This window comes from Saimiri boliviensis, chromosome 15, assembly GCF_048565385.1.
Source record: "Saimiri boliviensis isolate mSaiBol1 chromosome 15, mSaiBol1.pri, whole genome shotgun sequence".
Classification (NCBI taxonomy): Eukaryota; Metazoa; Chordata; class Mammalia; order Primates; family Cebidae; genus Saimiri; species Saimiri boliviensis.
Window position 1 is genome coordinate 31848354 of NC_133463.1, and position 21288 is coordinate 31869641.

At 39.2% G+C, this 21288-nt stretch overlaps 1 protein-coding gene and 1 non-coding gene across 7 annotated transcripts in view; both read right to left on the reverse strand.

Moving 5' to 3' along the window:
- Window positions 1-293: 293 nt before the first annotated feature.
- The window catches only part of NDUFAF6 (NADH:ubiquinone oxidoreductase complex assembly factor 6), a 33580-nt gene continuing 12585 nt past the window's right edge, over window positions 294-21288 (reverse strand). For all 6 annotated transcript variants that reach the window (XM_039464382.2, XM_039464390.1, XM_039464384.2 and 3 more), the window contains 6 exons: window positions 17508-17564; window positions 13374-13476; window positions 12202-12335; window positions 10850-10951; window positions 6336-6392; window positions 294-436 (listed from right to left, as the gene is read on the reverse strand). In XM_039464382.2, coding sequence (XP_039320316.1) covers window positions 308-436; window positions 6336-6392; window positions 10850-10951; window positions 12202-12335; window positions 13374-13476; window positions 17508-17564 — 582 coding nt within the window. In that variant the 3' untranslated portion in view covers window positions 294-307. The remainder of the gene's footprint in view (window positions 437-6335; window positions 6393-10849; window positions 10952-12201; window positions 12336-13373; window positions 13477-17507; window positions 17565-21288) is intronic.
- On the reverse strand, window positions 2644-2750 carry LOC120362388 (U6 spliceosomal RNA). Its single transcript, XR_005578304.1, has one exon. It is a non-coding gene; the product is annotated as a U6 spliceosomal RNA (small nuclear RNA).

The window sequence follows — 21288 nt, forward strand, 5'->3', positions numbered from 1 at the left end:
GCTCGAGTGTGGCTTACAGCCTAAGCACAACTAAACCGATATTCCCTGTTGGAGCTCCAGCTTCCAGGGACAGCACAGCAGACACTGTCTGGGCTGGTGGTGACAGTGGCGGTGCCTCTGCCAGAATCTCAGCAGTGTCTTGGCACCCTAGTCCCACAGCAACTTCTTATCAATTTTGTGAGCCACTGAACATCACATCCAATAAATTCATTTTCTCTTTAACAGTCACTTCCTGTTGTTCCTAAATAAGAACCCTAACTTTTATAAAACCAACAGACTAGAATTAACATCAGTGCCGTGAATTATTTTAATATATTTTTCTCCATGATTGAATATACAAATATAATGGAAGTAATGAATTCTTCTGCTGTAAAGATGGGTGGAATATATCAAAATCTACTCGCTGAATTTTCTTTAGAAAGTTCTCTAGAGAAACCTGGAAAAAAGAGAAAGTGATCGTCAGATCATAAAATGATCAAATCTTAAAAAAAAAAAAAAACAAAAAAAAAAACTAAAGAATAATTACAAGTATTTAGGCTATTTTATTTTCCAAGATGGTCTTCTATATAATAAGAATTTAAGTCAGAATTTTTAAAGAGAGAAAGAAAATAAAAAGACATCTAAGAAGTTTCTATTAGACCAGTAAAAGGGTGTCAAGGAGCTAGTACCAGAAAAACTAAGCCTCTTCTGCTCATAATATATAAAGCTTTGATCAAGATATAAAGGATTAGCAAAACCATGTTTGCTTGGCCTTATTACTAGATTCAGTGGAATGGAAAAAGGCTGTTTCAATCAGGGAAAATGAAACATCCCCACCCCAAACCCCCAAATGTAGTGTACCATGAGGGGGAGCTCAAGATGCCTTTAAAAAAAATTATTTTGTAAAGAGATCGAACAGGTCTCCCCGTTGTTGCCAGAGCACATGATTTTCAACCAGGCAAAATTATCACAGGTCTCTATAACTATCACCCCATCCCTCTCTCACCACAAGAAACTTGACAGTTTTTACAAGGATTGCAGCAGGATAAAAAATACCAACGAAGTGCACTATCTTTACTTTCAGTTTTCAATTGTCTTGATTAATTTATAAATTTTCATTTTAGTTTAATCAGATTTTTGTTAAATAGGCAGGTCACATAGTTTTGTACTCCACTTTTCTGAGTCACCAGACCGCCTCAGTCCACATGAACAGCGCCCCCTAGAGTTCTGTAGCACAGAACCTGGGTAATCAATGCAGTGATTATGTCTATAGATTCTTTAAAATATGCAGATGAGAACAAAGAAAACAAAAATATTTTCTTCCAGACTTTTTTCTATAATTTTATAAATATAAGTGAAACATAAACAAATTCATTATCTACTTTTTAAAACCCTAAACGTACATACATAGATGACAGGAGATATATGCATCAATGTGCCCAGCTGCCTTGTTTTAGATTAGCAAGAAACTTAGAAACAATCCAGAGACCAGGTGTGGTGGCTCACACCTATAATCCCAACACTTTGGAAGACCAAGGCAGGTGGACTGCTTGAGTTTAAGAGTTAATACCAAGCTGGGCAACATGGCAAAACCCCATCTCTACAAAAAACACAAAAACAATTAGCTGAGTGTGGTGATGCATGCCTGTGGCCCCAGCTACTTAGGAGGCTGAGGTGGGAGGATGGCTTGTGGCTGGGAGGTCAAGCCTTGCAGTGAGCCTGCACTCTAGCCTGAGCGACAGAGACCCATCTCAAAAAAAAAGAATCCAGAAATTATTGGAAAAAAAGACGAATAGATTGTACAATGAAATATTAATATTATACTGCAGTGAAGTGAATGTACTATAGCTAGATGCAGTAATATGCCCAAATCTCAGAAACATGAAGAGTGTGCACATGTCCTAGAAGACATAAATAGAAAATGATCCTTTTTTATAAAGCTCAAAAACAAAACTTAGCAATATGTTGTTCAGGAATATATAAAATGATAAAAGCCTTCTTGGAATAAAAACAAGGAAATAACACACATAAAATTGAGGAGAGCTACCTGAAAGAGGAAGACAGTGGCGGGGGATGAGATGGGAGAAACATGAGTCCAATTTAATGGTGACATGCTAGTTCCTGGATTGAGTGGTGAGTTCATGGGTGTTTATTATGCTCTACATTGCAATATATACACATAGACAGACATATTCATTGAATATATAGCGAGTATTAACAATTTTAAAAGAGATTAAAAGAAAAAACTTGGAAAATATTTCTGTGTACTTTCTGTCACATGTTCCTGTTTTGAAAATATTTTAGTCTACTTCCTTTCAGATGCTCCGTTTTTTTGCATAAAGGAGCTCATGCTATTTGATGTGCTGTAACTTACTTTTTAATCCCTTAATATACTGTGATCGACTTGCCACCTGTAAGAATTATGTTAACTTTAATAGCTTTATGATATCTAATTATAACAGTTAACAAAATTAAGTTACAGACACAATAGATTATATAGCCATTAAGTGTTATTTTTATAATTTTTTAAATGAGTCCAAAAAATGCTCAATAAACAATGCACTAACATATGAAGTGTAATTTCAACTATACACAAAAATTCATTTCTAAAAACCCTAGAATGACTAGCAGTTATCTTTGAGTGTTAGAATTATAGGTGATTTTTTTTTAATGGAATGCTTCATGAATTTGCATGTCATCCTTGCGCAGGGGCCATGCTAATCTTCTCTGTATCATTCCAATTTTAGTATATATGCTGCCGAAGCAAGCATGGGTGATTGCTATTTTCTTCTAATACTGCTTATATTGTCCAAATCTTTACTATGAAAATGTATTGCTTTTAGGATTAGGAGAAAATTCCATTAAAATACAGAGGAAATGTGACCTCAAAATTAGACAGAGCTCAAATGGATATTTATACATCAGTCTTTTGTTCAAAGGAAAGTCTGGCTAATGGTAAATAAACTGAGTAACAAATTGATGGTGAAACTCTCAAAGACATTACAAATTTCTAAATATGAATTCTGGAAACCTCATCTATGAAGAATATACTATACCTACACTAGTCATGTTCAAAGAGTTTTTAAACTGCAAATCCTTTCTTTGAACAAAATAATTAACAGATGCCCCATATATGAAACAAGTAAAAGCCCTGTCCAAGCTGGAATGAGGGTATATGACAAAAAGCAGTTCCTCAGCAACTGCTATGTTGCCCCTCTAGTCTCTCTTGGCACAGGATAGAAACTGAGAGCTGGGGCTGGGCGTGGTGGCTCACACCTGTAATCCCAGCACTGTGGGAGGCCAAGGCAGGCAGATCACCTGAGGTCAGGCATTCGAGACCAGCCTGGCCAACATGGCAAAACCCCTCCTCTACTAAAAATACAAAAAATAGAGGGGCATGGTGGCCCATGCCTGTAATCCTAGCTACTTGGGAGGCTGAGGCAGGAGAATCGCTTGAACCCAGGAGGCAGAGAATGTAGGGAGCCAAGATCATGCCACTGCACTCCAGCCTGAGCAACAGAGCAAGACTCTGTCTCAAAAAATAAAATGTTGAGAACTGGGCTCCAGCCTCAGAGTTTCTGATTCAGTAGGTCTGTGGTGGAGCCCAAGATCCGCATTTCTAACAAGTTCCCCAGTGAGGAGGATATTGCTGATCCAGGGACCACATTTTGGGAAACACTGGTCTATGATAGTGGTTTTTAGGCCTAGCTGCACTTCACAGTTAAAACTAAAGGAGGCTGGGCACGGTGTCTTATGCCTGTAATACCAACACTCTGAGAAGCCAAGGTTGGAAGATTGCTTGAGTCCAGGAGTTCAAAATCAGCCTGGATAACAGAGTGAGATTCTACCTCTTCCAAAAGGAATTCCTAATTAGCTCCGCCACAGCACTCCAACCTGGGCAACAGAGTGAAATTTTGTCTTTAAAAAAAAAAAGGGCCAGGTACCGTGGCTCACACCCATAATCCTAGCACTTTGGGAGGTCAAGGTGGGAGATCACTTGAGGCCAGGAGTTCAAGACCAGCCTGGCCAACATGGCTAAACCGTGTCTCTGCTAAAAATACAAAAAAAATTAGCTGGGTGTGGTGGTGCAAATCTGTAATCCCAGCTACTTGGGAGGCTGAGGCAAGAGAATCACTTGAACCCGGGAGGCAGAGGCTGCAGTGAGCCAAGACCATACCACTGCACTCTAGCCTGGGCGATGGAGTGAGACTCTGTCTCCCCCCTCAAAAAAAAGTAAAGGGAAAGATTTTTAAAAATATCAACACCTGGGTCCACCAATTTAATTGGTCTGGGGCAGGGTGGCAGAGCATTGTTTAGATTTTTTAAGGCTCTCCAAGTGATTGTAATAGGCAGCCAGGATTGAGAACAACCTTTTTCACAGAAGTTAATAAACAAAGTCCTTAACCTTCACGAAGCTTACTTAATACGTTAAACAGGTGATGGCATATCCATCAAATAACCACTAAACAGGATGATACAGAATAATACACAAAATACATGCATGGTTATATGAATATGAAAGGTTCAGAAAGATGAACAGACATTATCTCTAGATAGGATGGAATTGTGAGAGCTCTAATTTCTTCTTTTGTATTCTTTTACACTAGGAACATTTAAAATATTAATGGACTACTTTCATTATTAGCAAACCCAATAAAGAAACAAAATTATTTCAAACACACAGACCTGAAACTAAGATAGAGGATGTGAAGAGATCGAAATGAATCTCTCAATAGAAAAAGGTAGAAGATACGTTTGGTATTATAAAAAATGTGTAAGTTTACACTTTTCAAAGATTTCAAATCTTTGAACCTTGGTTTCTATCTATAAAAGGAAGTAACCAGGCCGGGCGCGGTGGCTCAAGCCTGTAATCCCAGCACTTTGGGAGGCCGAGGCAGGTGGATCACGAGGTCAAGAGATCGAGACCATCCTGGTCAACATGGTGAAACCCCGTCTCTACTAAAAATACAAAAATTAGCTGGGCATGGTGGCGCGTGCCTGTAATCCCAGCTACTCGGGAGGCTGAGGCAGGAGAATAGCCTGAACTCAGGAGGCAGAGGTCACAGTGAGCCGAGATCACACCATTGCACTCCAGCCTGAGTAACAAGAGTGAAACTCCGTCTCAAAAACAAAAGGAAGTAACCGTATTTTTGATAGGAAGACTAGGAATAATGACGGAAAGACCTAACCCAAGGCCTGTCTCATAAAAGGTGCTAAGTATTTGGTAGCAGTTATGATTTCTCTATATGTTTTAGAACAACAGTTCCCAAACCTGTCTATACATCAGAATCACCTGGGGAACTTTTTAAACTCAGATTCTCCTAGGAGCTGGTCTCCTCCTCCTCAATCCCAAAAGTCTTATTAGTAAGAAGACTCCAGGAATTTATATTTTAAAAAAGTTTTCCAGGTTAGCCCCCTGCAACCAGCTTAGGAGTGGGCTATGAACCACTGTTCTGGAACCAGTGCTACAATATGGTCAGGTCACAACGGAGAAAAAAGTGAACAGAATAGTAATACTTACATAGCTACAAGCAGCCTAACAACCCTACAAGGTAGTTTCTCCCATTATTCCCATTTCACCTATGAGTAAACTGAGGAATGCGGTGATTAAGAACTTAAGGTGGGGGGTTGGCGAGAGAATGGGGAGGGATAACACTGGGAGAAATGCCTGATGTAGGCGACCGGTTGTGGCAGGGAATGGAGACAGCAAACCACCATGGCATGTATATACCTATGCAACAATCCTGCAGGATGCAGGATGTGTACATGTACCCCAGAGCCCAAATACAATAACAAAAAATATATATATATTGCATAAAATTATTTTCAGGCTATGCGTGTAATGTATATATGAAACAGAAAAGAAGTTTGTGTTTAAATTTGGGTCCTGTCCCCAAGATACTTTATTATGTAGATGCAAATATTCCAAAACCCAAAAAATATCTGAAATATGAAACACTCTGGTCCCATGTATTTTGGATAAGGGATCCCCAACCTCTCCATGAATCTCATCAGAAAATATGCATTAAACACCCCAAAGAAAACACAGGTAAGTAAACTTTTATACTGAAGAAAAAAAGACTTTAAGTCCCATTGGTAGTAAGGGGCAAACCAGATTCAAGCCAATGCAATCTGGCTGCAAAGTCAGTGCTAAAATCTTAGCTCACCTGCCTCTGAGAAATACAGAAATCACCCTCAGCAAAAGCATTAGTAACTAATGAAAGCTACCATGAGGGAGGGAAACAAAAACGAAGGCTCCAAACTAAAGAAATACATTGGGAACTTTATAAAAAGTAAAAACAGATCATACACATCTGTTTCACTAATTATACGGCCTTCTCTGTTAATCTACTTACCGTTTGAAGAAAAGCAGGAAATGCTTTCACAGGAACACTTTTGTGAAAGGACCTAGCCTAAAAAGAAAGAGGAAAGGAAGCTGGTTTAAAATTAAGCAAATAAACACTCTCCCTCTGAAAGCAACACCAGCAGTTTAACAATACTGATAGGGCCTCTCTCAAATGCAAGAAAACAACTCATCTCCTGCAGATTCAGATTAGTTTTCTAAGCCTAAAAGACTCAGGAAAAAGTAACTACTCTATTAAAAATTCCATCCTTTCTTTCAAATTGGCTTTAGCATCTGCCAGCTACCTTACAGTATCTCATAATAACTTTGACTCCCCAGCCCTGTGGTAAGGGGAAAACAAAGAAATATTTGCAATATTAAGTCTCATGCACCCCTAGCGTAGACTGACATGATCTCCTGTTTAAATGACTAAGATCCTCCTAGGTCATCTTCCTGCCTGTGTTCCCTGACCGTTAATTCATTCTACACAGCCAGACAAGTTAATGTCCTTACATCATCATTTCATTTTTACCTTCTTTAATTCCCTGATTGGTCAAGTTTAAACTATTCATCCTGGAATTCAAAGGCCTCCATATCTTGACTCTAATCTCGTCTATCAAACCTAACTCCCTACCACTCTGGGCTACGAACACCTGGTCTCTCAGGCTGTTATCCATCATCCTGTGTTCGCCAAACCCACTCTTGTCTCCATGTCTTCATTTATATGGTCCGTAACACCAGGAAGAGCCCTCTACTTCCTGACTCACTTCTTAACTCATTACATTCCAGTTTGACTCCAACCATCAACTAAAATTACTCTACAATCATCTATGATTTACTAATCACCACAGCTATCTTTTCTCTTCAGTTTTCTGTAGCATGTAAAACTCTGATATTCCTCTTTCTTAAATCTTCTCCTCCCTTGATTTTCAAGAAACTGGTTCTCAGTTTTATTTCTATGAAGATTCTTTCCTTCTCCTTCTTCCTAATAAACAGCCCTTTCTCCTTTTACCTTGTAAATGGAGGTGGGCCTCAGGGTTCTGCCCCTGGCCTTCTATACATTCTCCTTCAGCAACCCCATCCAAACTTAGAGCTTTAATTATAAGCCTTTTATGTGGATGACTCCCAAATATATCATCTTTAGTCCTGACTTCCTTTAAAAGTCACAGTTCTGCATTCTTCAATAGCCCATCTCCCTAAATGTCCTCTAATCCCCTTAAATTCAATTATGTTCAGCAGCTGGTCCAAAGTCTAATGAGCCGCACCAAACATACCATTAGTTTGTTTCTGGTATTACCGTAGCTTTTGAATGGCACCATCAAAGTGCCATACTTGAATTCTTCATGCAGCCTTCAACTTTCCCTCCACCTGATCTTGCCACAATCCAATTAGTTATCAAGCCTAGTTAATGCTACTTCAGTTATTTGTGTGCATGTGTGTATACATACATATAAACGTACATACACATCTATTGTCTCGAAATCAGACATTCTTTCTCCCTCTCCTAAGTCTCCTAACTGATCACCCAACCTCTAAACTCTCTTGTCTCAAACACTGCTAGCAGGGTTTCCTACTCTGCAACACTAATATCACTTTTATTTGATGATGATGATGATGAAAACTAACATATTTCACTTACAATATGCTGCACTACATTATAAACTCTTCAAATATGTTAACTCATTTATCCAAATCAGTTAGATCATTTAAGCTAGGTGCTAAAATGATCCTCTACTACAGAGGAAGAAACTGAAGCACAGAGAGGATAAGATTACATGATTAGTAAATGGCAGAATTAGGATTTAAAGTCAGGCTTCATGGCCGGGCGCGGTGGCTCAAGCCTGTAATCCCAGCACTTTGGGAGGCCGAGGCGGGTGGATCACGAGGTCAAGAGATCGAGACCAGCCTGGTCAACATGGTGAAACCCCGTCTCTACTAAAAATACAAAAAATTAGCTGGGCATGGTGGCGTGTGCCTGTAATCCCAGCTACTCAGGAGGCTGAGGCAGGAGAATTGCCTGAACCCAGGAGGCGGAGGTTGCGGTGAGCCGAGATCGTGCCATTGCACTCCAGCCTGGGTTAACAAGAGCGAAACTCCGTCTCAAAAAAAAAAAATAAAAAAAAAAAATAAAAAAATAAAGTCAGGCTTCTGGTTCCAGAGTTTGCACTCTCATCCACAATACTCTAATGCCTCTCAAAAGCCTCTATAACTCCATAATCTTTCTTTAATCCACATTCCAAACCTATCTTCCAGGACCACATTACCTATATACCAATGGTGTTCAAACCTGGCTGTTTAAAATTATTTGGAAATTTGAATTACTGGCCCCATCCCAGGTTTACTGCCCCAATCTCCAAGGAGTGAGGCCAGGGAATCTGTATTTCTCAGGTGCCTTACATGTCCTTTGACTGGGATTGCTCAGGTTCCACACAAGTCCAAGGCTTTCCTGCCTCTCATGATTCTGTAGTGTGCTCAGATCTTACCCAAAACTCTGCTAGCTAGTCCTAATTTCTCATCTAAAGTTCCATGTATTTTATCTATACCTCTGTCAGGGAAGAGAACTGTTAGATAGTCAGGAAATTTTAAAAAGCTGAAGATAGAGTCTTTGCCCTCAAAGAGCTTATATTCTGATTACTTATGTATTTAATATTAACTGAATGCTTATAATGTAATCAGGTACTTTAGATGATGAAGAATATAGCACAGAATCAAAGTCACATTCCAATGAAGTGGGGAGGCAATAAGCAAACTTTTTTTTTATTGAGATGGAGTCTCACTCTGTCACCCAGGCTGGAGTACAGTGACGCAACCTCAGCTCACTGAAACCTCCACCTCCCATGTTCAAGCAATTCTCCTGCCTCAGCCTCCCAAGTAGCTGGGACTACAGGTGCATGTCACCACGTGGGCCAGGTTAATTTTTTGTATTTTTAGTAGAGAAGGGGTTTCACCGTGTTAGCCAGGATGGTCTCGATCTCCTGTCCTCATGATCTACCTGCCTCAGCCTCCCAAAGTGCTGGGATTACAGGTGTGAGCCACTGCGCCCGGCCAATAAGCAAACTTTTAATGTCAGGTGGTGAAAAGTGCTAAGCCAATTAAGGAGACTGAGGGTGATGGAAAAGGAAGATGTTATTTTAGGTAAGGTGACCACGGAAGCTTTTCTGATACGGTGATATTTGAGTACTAACTCAAATGGAGGTGGGGTAGAGGGGAAAAAGCAGGAAAAACAGCAAGTGTAAAACCCTTGTGGTAGGCAGGTGAGTGTCCAACTCTTTAGAATCTACTGAAGATGTGAAAAAAAAAAAAAGTGGAGGGGTAACAAGAAGTACTAGGAAAAATTAGCATTATGGGACCTAAGGAATAGAAAATTTCTACCAAGTCTTCAAGAGCCACTGAAATTAGGAAACACTTTAATGAGAACCAGAAAGGAATAACACCGTAGAGATGAATGACAGTTTCAAGAAAGGCAAGTATAGTTAACAATGCCAAATTCCAAACAAAAGTCTTGGAGAAGTTTAAGAGACGAAGAACTAACTCTTAGAGAACAACTAAAGTGACAGGCAGGAGAAATCAGGAGTTAGTTCTGGAGTCACGTCAGAGAAGCAATGGAAGAAAAGTCAGAAAGTGACACAGAGAGAAAGGTGTCTATGCTGTCAAAAAAGAAGACCAACCTGGCTAACATGGTAAAACCCCATCTCTACTAAAAATGCAAAAAAATTAGCTGGCATGGTGGCATGCACCTGTAGTCTCAGCTACTCAGAAGGCTGAGGCAGGAGAATTGCTTGAATCCGGCAGATAGAGGTTGCAGTGAGCTGAGATCGCGCCACTGCACTCCAGCCTAGGCGACAGAGCGAGACTCCATCTCAAAAAAGAAAAAAAAGAAGAGTTCACGAAAACGAGTTGTAAATGACCATTAAATCTGGTAATAAGGAGAGTATTTACTAGTGATTGTTTATTAGAGTGGGCAGGATACAAGTCAAATCATAGCATGATGAGCACTACCAAGGTGGTAAGGGCCTGAGGTAACAGTGAATGCAGAACACTTCCTTCCCACAGGGAAGGAAGGAGAGAAAGGTACCAACAGAAGGATTCACAGGCTGCCTGTAAATTCAGAAGGCAGCACAACAAACCAGAAGATAAAAGAGGCCACATGTCACAGAAGCAAACTGAAAACACCAGCTGGGGGTTACTGACGATGCAGCCCCTGGGAAGGGGAGGAGAGGCATCGGCCTTGGAAGGCGGAAAGACACCCTCTCTTCCAAGAGAGAACCGGATGGAGCACAGAGGAGCCACATGAGAAGCACAGGCTTGATTAACTCAGTAAAGGATGCAATTATGTGCTATAAGGTGTGGGGAGGAACTTTTTTAGGTGAGAAAAGTTTACAACAGACTCAAATAAATCTACTGGGAAATCAATGAAGAATGGAATAAAAGACTACCAAGTTGGGAATATTATAACCATGTTCTAAGAATAGCCACATCTCGAAATGATTTTTCCCTAAATGATTTGGCCAAAAAAAGCCTACTTACATGTTTAAGGTGCAAGTGTGCCTGACTGGCAATGTCATATATTACATCTCTCACATTTTTATCTTGGTTCCTCCGTAGAAAGTCCTCTTGTGAAACACCATGCTGTGTAGGGAAATATACATTATTTTAGGAATCTAAAAGCACAATTAAAACTAACTTAGCACAAGAAAATAACTGACAGAAGAGTATGTACAGTTTAATGCCTATTTTGTCTTTTAAAATGTGTATGTGTGTGTGCATGCGTGTAGAGAGAAAACGAGAATGAGAGAGACACCTGGAACATGCAATAAGATTTTTTGTTTTTTGAGACAGGGTCTCACTCTGTCACCCAGGCTGGAGTACAGTGGTACAATCATGGCTCATTATAGTCCAACTTCCCAGGCTCAAGGTATCCTCCCACCTTAGCCTCCCAAGTAGCTGGGACTATAGGTGTGCACCAACACACCCAGCTAATTTTTGTATTTTTTGCAGAGATGGCGTTTTGCCATATTGCCCAGGCTGGTCTCAACCTCCTGGGCTCAAGTGACCCTCCCAAAGTGCTGGGATTACAGGCATGAGTCACCAAGCCTGGCTACAACAAGTTGTTAATTAACAAGTTATAGGTAGAATGAAAACATACAAGCAAGAAAACAAACATAGAAAAAGTTTGAAAGAACAGATAATAATGAATCTCATATTAAAAACAAAGTTCTTGCTGGGCGCTGTGGCTCATGCCTGTACTCCTAGCACTTTGGGAGGCCAAGGTTGAGTGGAGGTCAGGAGATTGAGACCATCCTGGCTAAAGAGTGAAACCCCGTCTCTACTAAAAATAAAAAAATTAATCAGGCATGGTGGCATGAGCCTGTAGTCCCAGCTACTCGGGAGGCTGAGGCAGTAGAATCACCTGAACCTGGGAGGTGGAGGTTGCAGTGAGCCAAGATTGAGACACTGCACTCCTCCAGCCTGGGCGACAGAGTGAGACTCCATCTCAAAAAAAAAAAAAGAAAACAAAGTTCTCATAAGCATACACTTAAAATGGATTACTTCCAATAGAATAAAATAAAGAACAGGCTAAGGTGAACACTAGGAATAATTACTGCAATTGCTTGGAAAGGAGCATGGCATCAACACGAATCTACACCAAATGAGGTTCTCTGGACCTTCCTACTCATAGCTCCTCCAGAGATCTAAAATGCCTGATGGACACAATTCTGACTTGATAACTCTGGGATAAAAAGAGGAAGACCATTTTCAGTAAATAAGCATTCCTTTCAAAGCAATTACTTGAATAGACTAAGCAACAAAGTAAGAGATGACTTCCCTCCCCATATTCCTGAGGTAAAATTATTCGAAGGTGCAAATTATAACCTTACCAGCATACAAATATCCATGGGAAGGAACACCTTTCTTCTGCTCACATGATATGGTGTTGCTCTCAAGCAAGTGACAATGCCTTGTGCTTTTCCAATATGACTTGCAGCATGATCTGCATGAAGATCCTTTATACCTATGATTTCAGAAATTATACAGGGCTGCTCTATTTAAGTGCATAATAAATCAATAGAAATGGCATAGATAAATCACCTAAACATGTAAAACTAGATGTTTATCCTATGTTTTATATCTGAAAAACAGGATTTATGAGTGAAAAACTGGGCACAAAAACAAGTTGACCATTTACCACTAGCAGATATCTAAATCTCAATCTCAACTTTTAAATAAGAGTTTTCCTCAGACTACAGCACAGCAAGAACACATTTAGAATTTTAATCAGCTCTCATGGAAAATCTTTACAAGTCTTCCGTTTCTTCTCCTCTGTGCAATTTCCATATGACCTCATTTTAAGAATATGCTTAACAAACATTCTGCTCTTTGCTCCGTCCTTTCACTGTGATGGCAAACATGTCAACAGAGCTGCAGGCCAGAACAGGCCTTGGACATGCAATGGGGACTTGTATTATTCTTTGAGGGAGGTATAAAGACATATATTACCTTCTTCAAATGAGAAGATATTGTCCTTGGCCCAAATAATTTCCTCATTTCAATAAGACCTCACTAACTGGCAACAAAGTCAGAGGAGAAATCCTGCCATTCAAATTTTGTTTTTAAAGGAGCAGAGAAAGAAAAGTCTCAAAAACTTTTTAAAATGCAGTTTTACTTCTACTTTTCTTTTTCCATGGGGAAGTGTTATTAACAGGAAAGGAAGAGTCAGGCTATAGGCCTTCCAAATAGCAGGAGATGCTATAGTAAAAAAGTAAAGCCACCTGCAATTACCCGATTATTAATTTCAGCATTTCCATGAGGTAGCTAAAGTAGCTGTATGAGAGCCTGAGTCTTGGATTACTCTGCATGACAAAGAAAGAGATATAAATTCCCTTGTCTTGCTAACAACAACAAAAAAAAACAAAAACAAAACCTGTTCCTTTAGATAGTACAAAGAAAGACTTGAGTGCTCAACTGGTTAGCTTACCGCATTATGAAAAAGTGAAATCTCAACGGTGTTTTATTGGAAAAAAGAAGTATGAAACAAAAAAAAACAACTTACCCAATATTTCTAGTGTTAAGTAAAGAAGACAGCACTGTGTGTTTTCAGCATAATTTTCTAGTTCCTTGATGTTACGATATGCTTTGTCATCTAGATTTTTTTCCTACATCAAATAAAATGCAAATGAAGTCTATTGAATGGTCAGTATTTTATAAAGAAAAGGTGCTATTTTTTGCACCAAAGAACTGAATAATAACCAAAAAAAATTTAGTGTATGTTATTTAGTACATAATAAAATAAAACATGAAAATTAAAGTTCTACACATTCAATACTTTCAAATCACCATCTCAAAATAAGACACCAGGAATAATCTCAATGTACAAATCACCAGGGACAAGGCATTTTTAAAAAATTTTATCTAAAGCCCATGTTATCAAAATCAACTTTACTGAGCTCTTAAGCATTTTAGACCTTATCTTCTTAACCTAAACAACACCCCCCCCCACCAAGAGATAAGGAATTAATACTTTTCCCATTTTATAAATGAAGAAACTGAGGCATAGACACACTAAATAACATGTCCCAACACACACAGTTAATAAATAAACGGTGGGGATGGGAACCCACACATTTGACTCTTGAATCTACGTGCTTAATAAGGAAAAGGTACCTAGAAAAAGAAAACAGAAAACAGTGCCCACCCCATTCCCCAAAATAAAACCATGCTCAAAAAAATAACAGGGTTGATTCCCTAAAAACACTATATTCAATAAATAGAAAAATGAGAATCTAACAGCAAGAACACTTAGCCACTTTCATAATAATACATTTATGAAGACTATTAGAGCAAAATATTATCCCCTATTTCACCCTCTTTAAAAATCAAAAGAAACACACCAGCATCAAATGCTACATGCAAGATTAAAAATTAAAAAACAAAACAAAAAAGAGAGGCCAGGTGCAGTGGCTCATGTCTGTAATCTCAGCACTTTGGGAGGCTGAGGCTGGCGGATCATGAGGTCAGGAGTTTGAGACCAGCCTGACCAACATGGTGAAACCCTATCTCTACTAAAATTACAAAAAAAAATTAGCTGGGTGTGGTGGCACCATGGCTAACTTTAACTAGTAATCCCAGCTACTCAAGAGGTTAAGGCAGGAGAACTGCTTGAACCTGGGAGGGGGAGGTTACAGTGAGCCAAGATCACGCCATTGCACTCCAGCCTGGGCAACAGGGCAAGACACTGTCTCTCAAAAAAAAAAAAAAAAAAAAAAAAAGAGAGAGAGAGAAAGAAAAGAAACTGACACCAGCAATGATTCCAGGAAAAAATTAAAATGTATCCTTTATGTTTTTCTAAAAATTGAGATTAACATACCATTAAATTTATCCCTTTAATACAATTCATTGGTTTTTAGTATGTACACAAAGTTGTGCAACTATCACTACTATCTAATTCCAGAATATTTTAAGGATCCCCCCCGAAAAGAAAACTTGTATCCATTAAGCAAGTACTTGCCATTTCTCCCTCCCCTCAGCCCTGGCAAACCACTAATCTACTTTCTGTCTTCATGGATTTGTCTATTCTGGGCATTTCATAAAAATGGAATCATACAATATGTTGCTTTTTGTGTCTGGCTTCTTTCAATTAGCATTAGCATAATGTTTTCAAGGTTCAATCATCTATTAGTACTTCATTCTTTAGTTGAATAAATTATGAATAATATTCCATCATATGGATACACAACATTTTGTTTAACAACTAATTAACAGACTGAGTTCTTTCTACTTTTGTGCTATCATGAATAATGCTGCTACAAACATTCATGTACAAGTTCTGTGTGGACGTATGTTTTCATTTCTCTTGGGTACAAACCTAGGGGTAGAATTTTTGGGTCTATGATAATTCTGTGTTTAACTCTTTGAAGAAAAAATTGCCAAACTGTTTTTTCAGAGCAGTTGCACCATTTCACATTCCCATCAGTAACGTCTGAAGAGTTTTAACGTCTCCCCATTCTCACCAATACTTGTTACTGTGCATCTTTTTTTTTTTTAAATCACAGTCATTGTAACAGCTGTGATGCTTCTTTGTTTTGATTTGCATTTCTCTTAATGAAAAGATGTTAAACATCTTTTCAGATGCTTATTGGTCATTTGTACGCCTTATTTGGAGAAATGTCTACTCAAATCCTTTACCCATTTTTAAATTGGGGTTTTTTTAAATTGTTGAGTTGTAAGAGTTTCTTGTATATTTTAGATAATAGTCCCTTATCAAATATATAACTGTTAAATAATTTTTTTCTTTCAGTCCAATTTATCTATTTTTTCTTTTCTTGCTTCTGCCTTTGGTATCACATCTAAGAAACCCCTGACTAACCTAAAAATCACTAAGATTTACACCTATGTTTTTTCCTAAGAGTTTCACAGTTTTAACTCTTACATTTTGGTCTTTAATCTAATCTAGTTTGAGTTCATTTTTGTATATGGTATGAGGCAGGGGTTCAAACTTATTCTTTTGCAAGGGGTATCCATTTGCCCCAGTACCATTTGTTGAAAAGACTGTTCTTTCCCCATGGAACTGTCTTGATACCCTTGTTCCTCAATTGAATATAAATACATGGATTTATATCTGGATTCTCATTTCTTTTGTTTTTTTTTTCTTTAATTGCCTTTTAGGTTTTGGGGTACATGTGAAGAACAGGCAAGATTGTTGCATAGGTACACACATGGCAGTGTGATTTGCTGCCTTCCTCCCCATCACCTATATCTGGCATTTCTCTCCATGCTATCTCCCTCCAACTCCCCACCCACCCCCGCTGTCCCTCCCCTATTTCCCCCCCGACAGACCCCAGTGTGTGATGTTCCCCTCCCTGTGTCCATGTGTTCTCATTGTTCAACACCTGCCTATGAGTGAGAACATGCAGTATTTGATTTTCTGTTCTTGTGTCAGTTTGCTGAGAATGATGGTTTCCAGGACTCTCATTTCTATTCTATTGATCTACCTGTCTACCCTATATCAGGAATACACAATTTTATGACTGTAGCTAAGTTTTTGTAGTTAAGTTTTGAAATCAGGAAACGTGAGCCCTCTAACTTTGTTCTTCTTTGTTAAGATTATTCTGGCTCTTCTGGGTCCCTTGCATTTCCACATAAATTTTTGGACCAGTCTGTCAATATCTGCAAAAAAGAAAGCTGGAATTTTGATAAGGATCGCATTGAATCTATAGATCAATGTTTATTCACAGTACTTTACTTTTAAATATCTCCCCTTCAAAAGCCAAATGTTATTTTTCATTAAACTAAAATGGCATCTCTGTCTTGAGTTCTCTCATTTTCTTTACTTTGAAAAAAAAAAAAAAAGGAATGAAGACACCTGAAAATAGGTCTTCTTAGCTAACATCTCTTTTGGCTTACTATTGCTATAGACTATAGTTAGCAAACTGTATCTAAATAAGCTAAGTAAACTTACATTTCCATGACAATAGTATGTGATTAATATCAGGCCAAGGGGAACACTGACCTAACAGTACATTAGAAAGATCACACAAGTTAGGCCAGGTCACACAGCAATTCACTGACTTGGCTGGACCTAGAACTCAGTTCTAAGAATTTAGTACAGGATTCCATTCACTGGAACTGTCAGACTTTCTTTATGCCCTCTACTATTTAGACACAGATCCAAGTACTTGGGTATACATAAAGGTATTTGATCATGTTAGGGAACAATTAGTAATGTTTAAGGTATGATAATCATATTATGCTTATGTTTTTTTTGTCATTGTCTTTTTAAGATACATATGCATTTGCAGATCAAATGATAAGATATCTGGATTTTCTTTAAAATAATCCAATGCAGATTAGTAAGGGGAGTTGGCAGAATACAGATAAAACGAGATTGGAAATGTGCTGATAACTACTAAAGCTGGTGACAGATACATGTAAGCATAAAACCAAAATAGTGGACTGTGGTTGTGCATACAGATGCCTCTGTCTGGGTGCCTGTCTGTCTCAATGTGAGGGTATTGGGGGGCTGATGTGGGTAGCATAAGAGGGTAAAGTACGGATAAAATAGCATAGCTCTCTAAAAGTTTCCTTTATCCAAAATATTCATATACAATCAAAATATTTCCTTCCTGAACAATTAGCTTCAGGATTAAACAGGAAGCAAAAACTTAAGACTTGAACAATTTCAACTTACTCTTTCATCAATGATGTTCATAAGCCATCTTTTAGTCAGATTATGTCTTTTAACAGCCTAAAAAACAGACAGTGTTATAAATTTTTAGAAAGTACTAGAAATGGCTTCTGTAGATCTGAACAAAATAAACAAACCAAATACAAAACTAAGTAAGGGAACATTTGTAATAACCCATCACCAGATAGACAGCTATGTTAAAGAAATATCAAGAAATATCAGGGAAAAAGAAAATGTCCTTAGAAAACATTTTAAAACATTTATAAGATTATATTTCTAATACTTTTCTACTAACTTGTCTTCTTTTCCTATACTGCTAGTAATTTAACAATTCCACTTTCAAACAAAAACAAAACCAGAATTAAGCATTAAGTACTGAACTTCTCTATTACGTGATATACCCTGACTTTTTTTTTTTTTTTTTTTTTTAAATTGTAGAGACAGGGTCTCACTATGTTGCTGGTCTTAAACTTCTGGGTTGAAATGATCCTCCCACCTCAGCCTCCCAAAGTGCTGGGATTATAGGTATGAGCCACTGTGCCTAGCCACCCTGACTTCTATGCTTACTCATTACATGCAAATTTTTTTCCACAGGATAAAGATTCTACTTAGCAAAAATAACCACTTCTCGAAAAATAGAGTGACTAAAACTCCAACAAAAATAGCCTGCACGGTAAACTGTTACTTTAGCAAGTAAAGACACTCCAGTAGGAAAGAGCACATCTAGTGCCCAGACACTTTCTCCACCACCATTCTCCTTAAAGGAATCAAGGCTGTGGAGAAATGGGCGATTCCAAAGGTGGGGTAGGAGAGAGATTCAAGAAGATCCTAGAATATCTTATTGTGCCAGAAAATAAGAAAGTGCTCCAAAAAAATGATGGAAGCATGTCACAAGGACGTAGCAGCCAGTGTGAAGGAGTTCCCACCGTCCGAAGCTGGGACAACCTGAACACCAAAATCAGTACATGAGTGAATTATAAACTATAAAAAGCAAGAAACCATGAGTCTGTACCAATAGTTAATAAACAAATAAATATATGAAAATAAGAGCTCATTCTTATAGCAGAACACTAAGTGCCAACTGGTATATGTGGACCAAGTGCTGCAGTTGAGAAGTTATCATTCTGCAACCTAAGAGTAAAGACTGAATCAGACAAGAACCATTAATGGCTACTAAGTTTAGGGAGAAATTTTGATGAGGAGCAGGATATTTGCAGTCTTAAAGTCTCTCCTCAAAAATTGTTGATTATTTCAAGCATAATTGTACCGTGGGAAAACCAGGCAAAATTGTGACTAAGTAAATCGAAATTAACCATGCCATAAAGGACAGATGGACGAAGTGTGTCTCTACAAGTGACAAGCTGAGAAGGATATACGACCTATGAAGTATGGATTCCAGCTGAGAATCTGTGACCTCAATCTAATCATGACAAAACATCAGACAAGTCCAAAATTAGTGTCATATTTTAAAAAGACAGGGTTGGGGGGGATACTCTTCAAAAATGTCAATGTCGGGCCGGGCACGGTGGCTCAAGCCTGTAATCCCAGCACTCTGGGAGGCCGAGGCGGGTGGATCATGAGGTCAAGAGATCGAGACCATCCCGGTCAACATGGTGAAACCCCATCTCTACTAAAAATACAAAAAATTAGCTGGGCATGGCGGCGCGTGCCTGTAATCCCAGCTACTCAGGAGGCTGAGGCAGGAGAATTGCTTGAACCCAGGAGGCGGAGGTTGCGGTGAGCCGAGATCATGCCATTGCACTCCAGCCTGGGTAACAAGAGCGAAACTCCGTCTCAAAAAAAAAAAAAAAAAAAAATGTCAATGTCATAAAAGGCTAAAAAAAAATGCTATGGAAATGTTCCAGATTAAAACAAACTACAGAAACATGACAATTAAGTACTTGACCCAAGATTGGATCCTGTACTGGAAGGGAAAAATGATATCGTGGACATTATTAAGTCATCTGACAAATTTGTAATACGAATGGAAAATTAGATGAAATTGTTCTACCAAAGTTAAATTTGCTAAAGCCAATAACTGTTTTGGCCAGGCACAGTGACTCACACCTGTAATCCTAGCACTTTAGGAGGCCAAGGCAGGAGGATCACTTGAGTTGAGGAGTTCAAGACCAGCCTGGGCAACACAGCAACCTCATCTCTACAAAAACTTTAGAAATTAGCTGAGCGTGCTGGTGTGTGCTTGTAGTTCCAGCTACTCAGGAGGCTGAAGCAGGAGGATAAAGCCCAGGAATTCAAGGTTGCAGCGAGCAATGATCACCCCACTGCACTCTAGCCTGGGCAACACAGCAAGCTCCTGTCTCTAGAAAAAAAAAAAAAAAAGAAATAAAAAAAATGACTGTTCTGATTATATGTAAGACAATATCACTATTCTTAAAAAATATTAGGCCAGGCACAGTGGCTAATACCTGTAATCCCAGCACTTTGGGGGTACAAGGCAAGAGGACAGCTTGAGCTCAGGAGTTTGAAACCAGCCTGGGCAACATGGTAAAATCCCATTTCTACAAAAAAAATTAGCCAGGTGTGGTGGTGGGTGCCTGTAGTCCCAGCTACTTGGGAAGCTGAGGTAGGAGAATGGCTTGAGCCCAGGAGGTGGAAATTGCAGTGAGCCAAGATCACGACACTGCACTTCAGCCTGGGCAACAGAGTGACACCCTGTCTCAAAAAACAGAAAGAAAGAAAGAAAATATTTATTGAGGCCAGGCATGGTGGCTCACGCCTATAATCTCAAAGTGAGTGGATCACTTGAGCTCAGGAGTTCAAAACCAGCCTGGGCAACACAATGAGACCTCATCTGTACTAAAAATTTTTTTAAAAATCAGCCGTATGTGGTAGCACATGCCTGTAGTCCCACCTACTCAGGCCTGGGAGATCAAAGCTGCAGTGAACCAAGACTGTGCCACTGTGCCTTGATGACAGAGTGAGACCCTGTGTCCAAAAAAAAAGAAAATATTCACTAAATTTTTTAGGTTAGGATTACGATGTATATAACTTACAATTGAATGACACGAAAAAATTATGAATGTGAATATATATATGCGGGAATAGGGGAAGGAGGAGAGGAGAAGAGAAAGTGCACATGTGAGTGAGGACAAATGATTAAACAAATGGCATAAAATATTAACAATAGGTGAACCAGGCACAGTGGCTCACACCTGTAATCTCAACACTTTGGGAGGCCAGATGGGAGGATGGCCTGAGCCCAGGAAGCCAGGTGAGGAAACACAGTGAGACCTCGTCTCTACAAAAAAAATTTTTTAATTAGCCAAATGTGGTGACACATGCTGGTGGTCCCAGCCAATTAGGAGGCTAAGGCAGGAGGATCGCCTGAGCTCAGGAGGTCAAGGCTGCAGTGAGCCATGTTTGCATCATTCACCATCACACTCCAGCCTGGTGAATGTAGGTAAAGGGTATAGAGGTGTTTGTCCTGCTTTGAATTCTGTAATGTTTCTGAAAGTTTGGAATTTTTTTTTTTTTTTTTTTTTTGAGATGGAGTTTCACTCTTGTTACCCAGGCTGGAGTGCAATGGCACGATCTTGGCTCACCGCAACCTCCACCTCCTGGGTTCAGGCAATTCTCCTGTCTCAGCCTCCTGAGTAGCTGGGATTACAGGCACACGCCACCATGCCCAGCTAATTTTTTGTATTTTTAGTAGAGACAGGGTTTCAGCTTGTTGACCAAGATGGTCTCGATCTCTTGAACTTGTGATCCACCCGCCTCGGCCTCCCAAAGTGCTAGGATTACAGGCTTGAGCCACCGCGCCCGG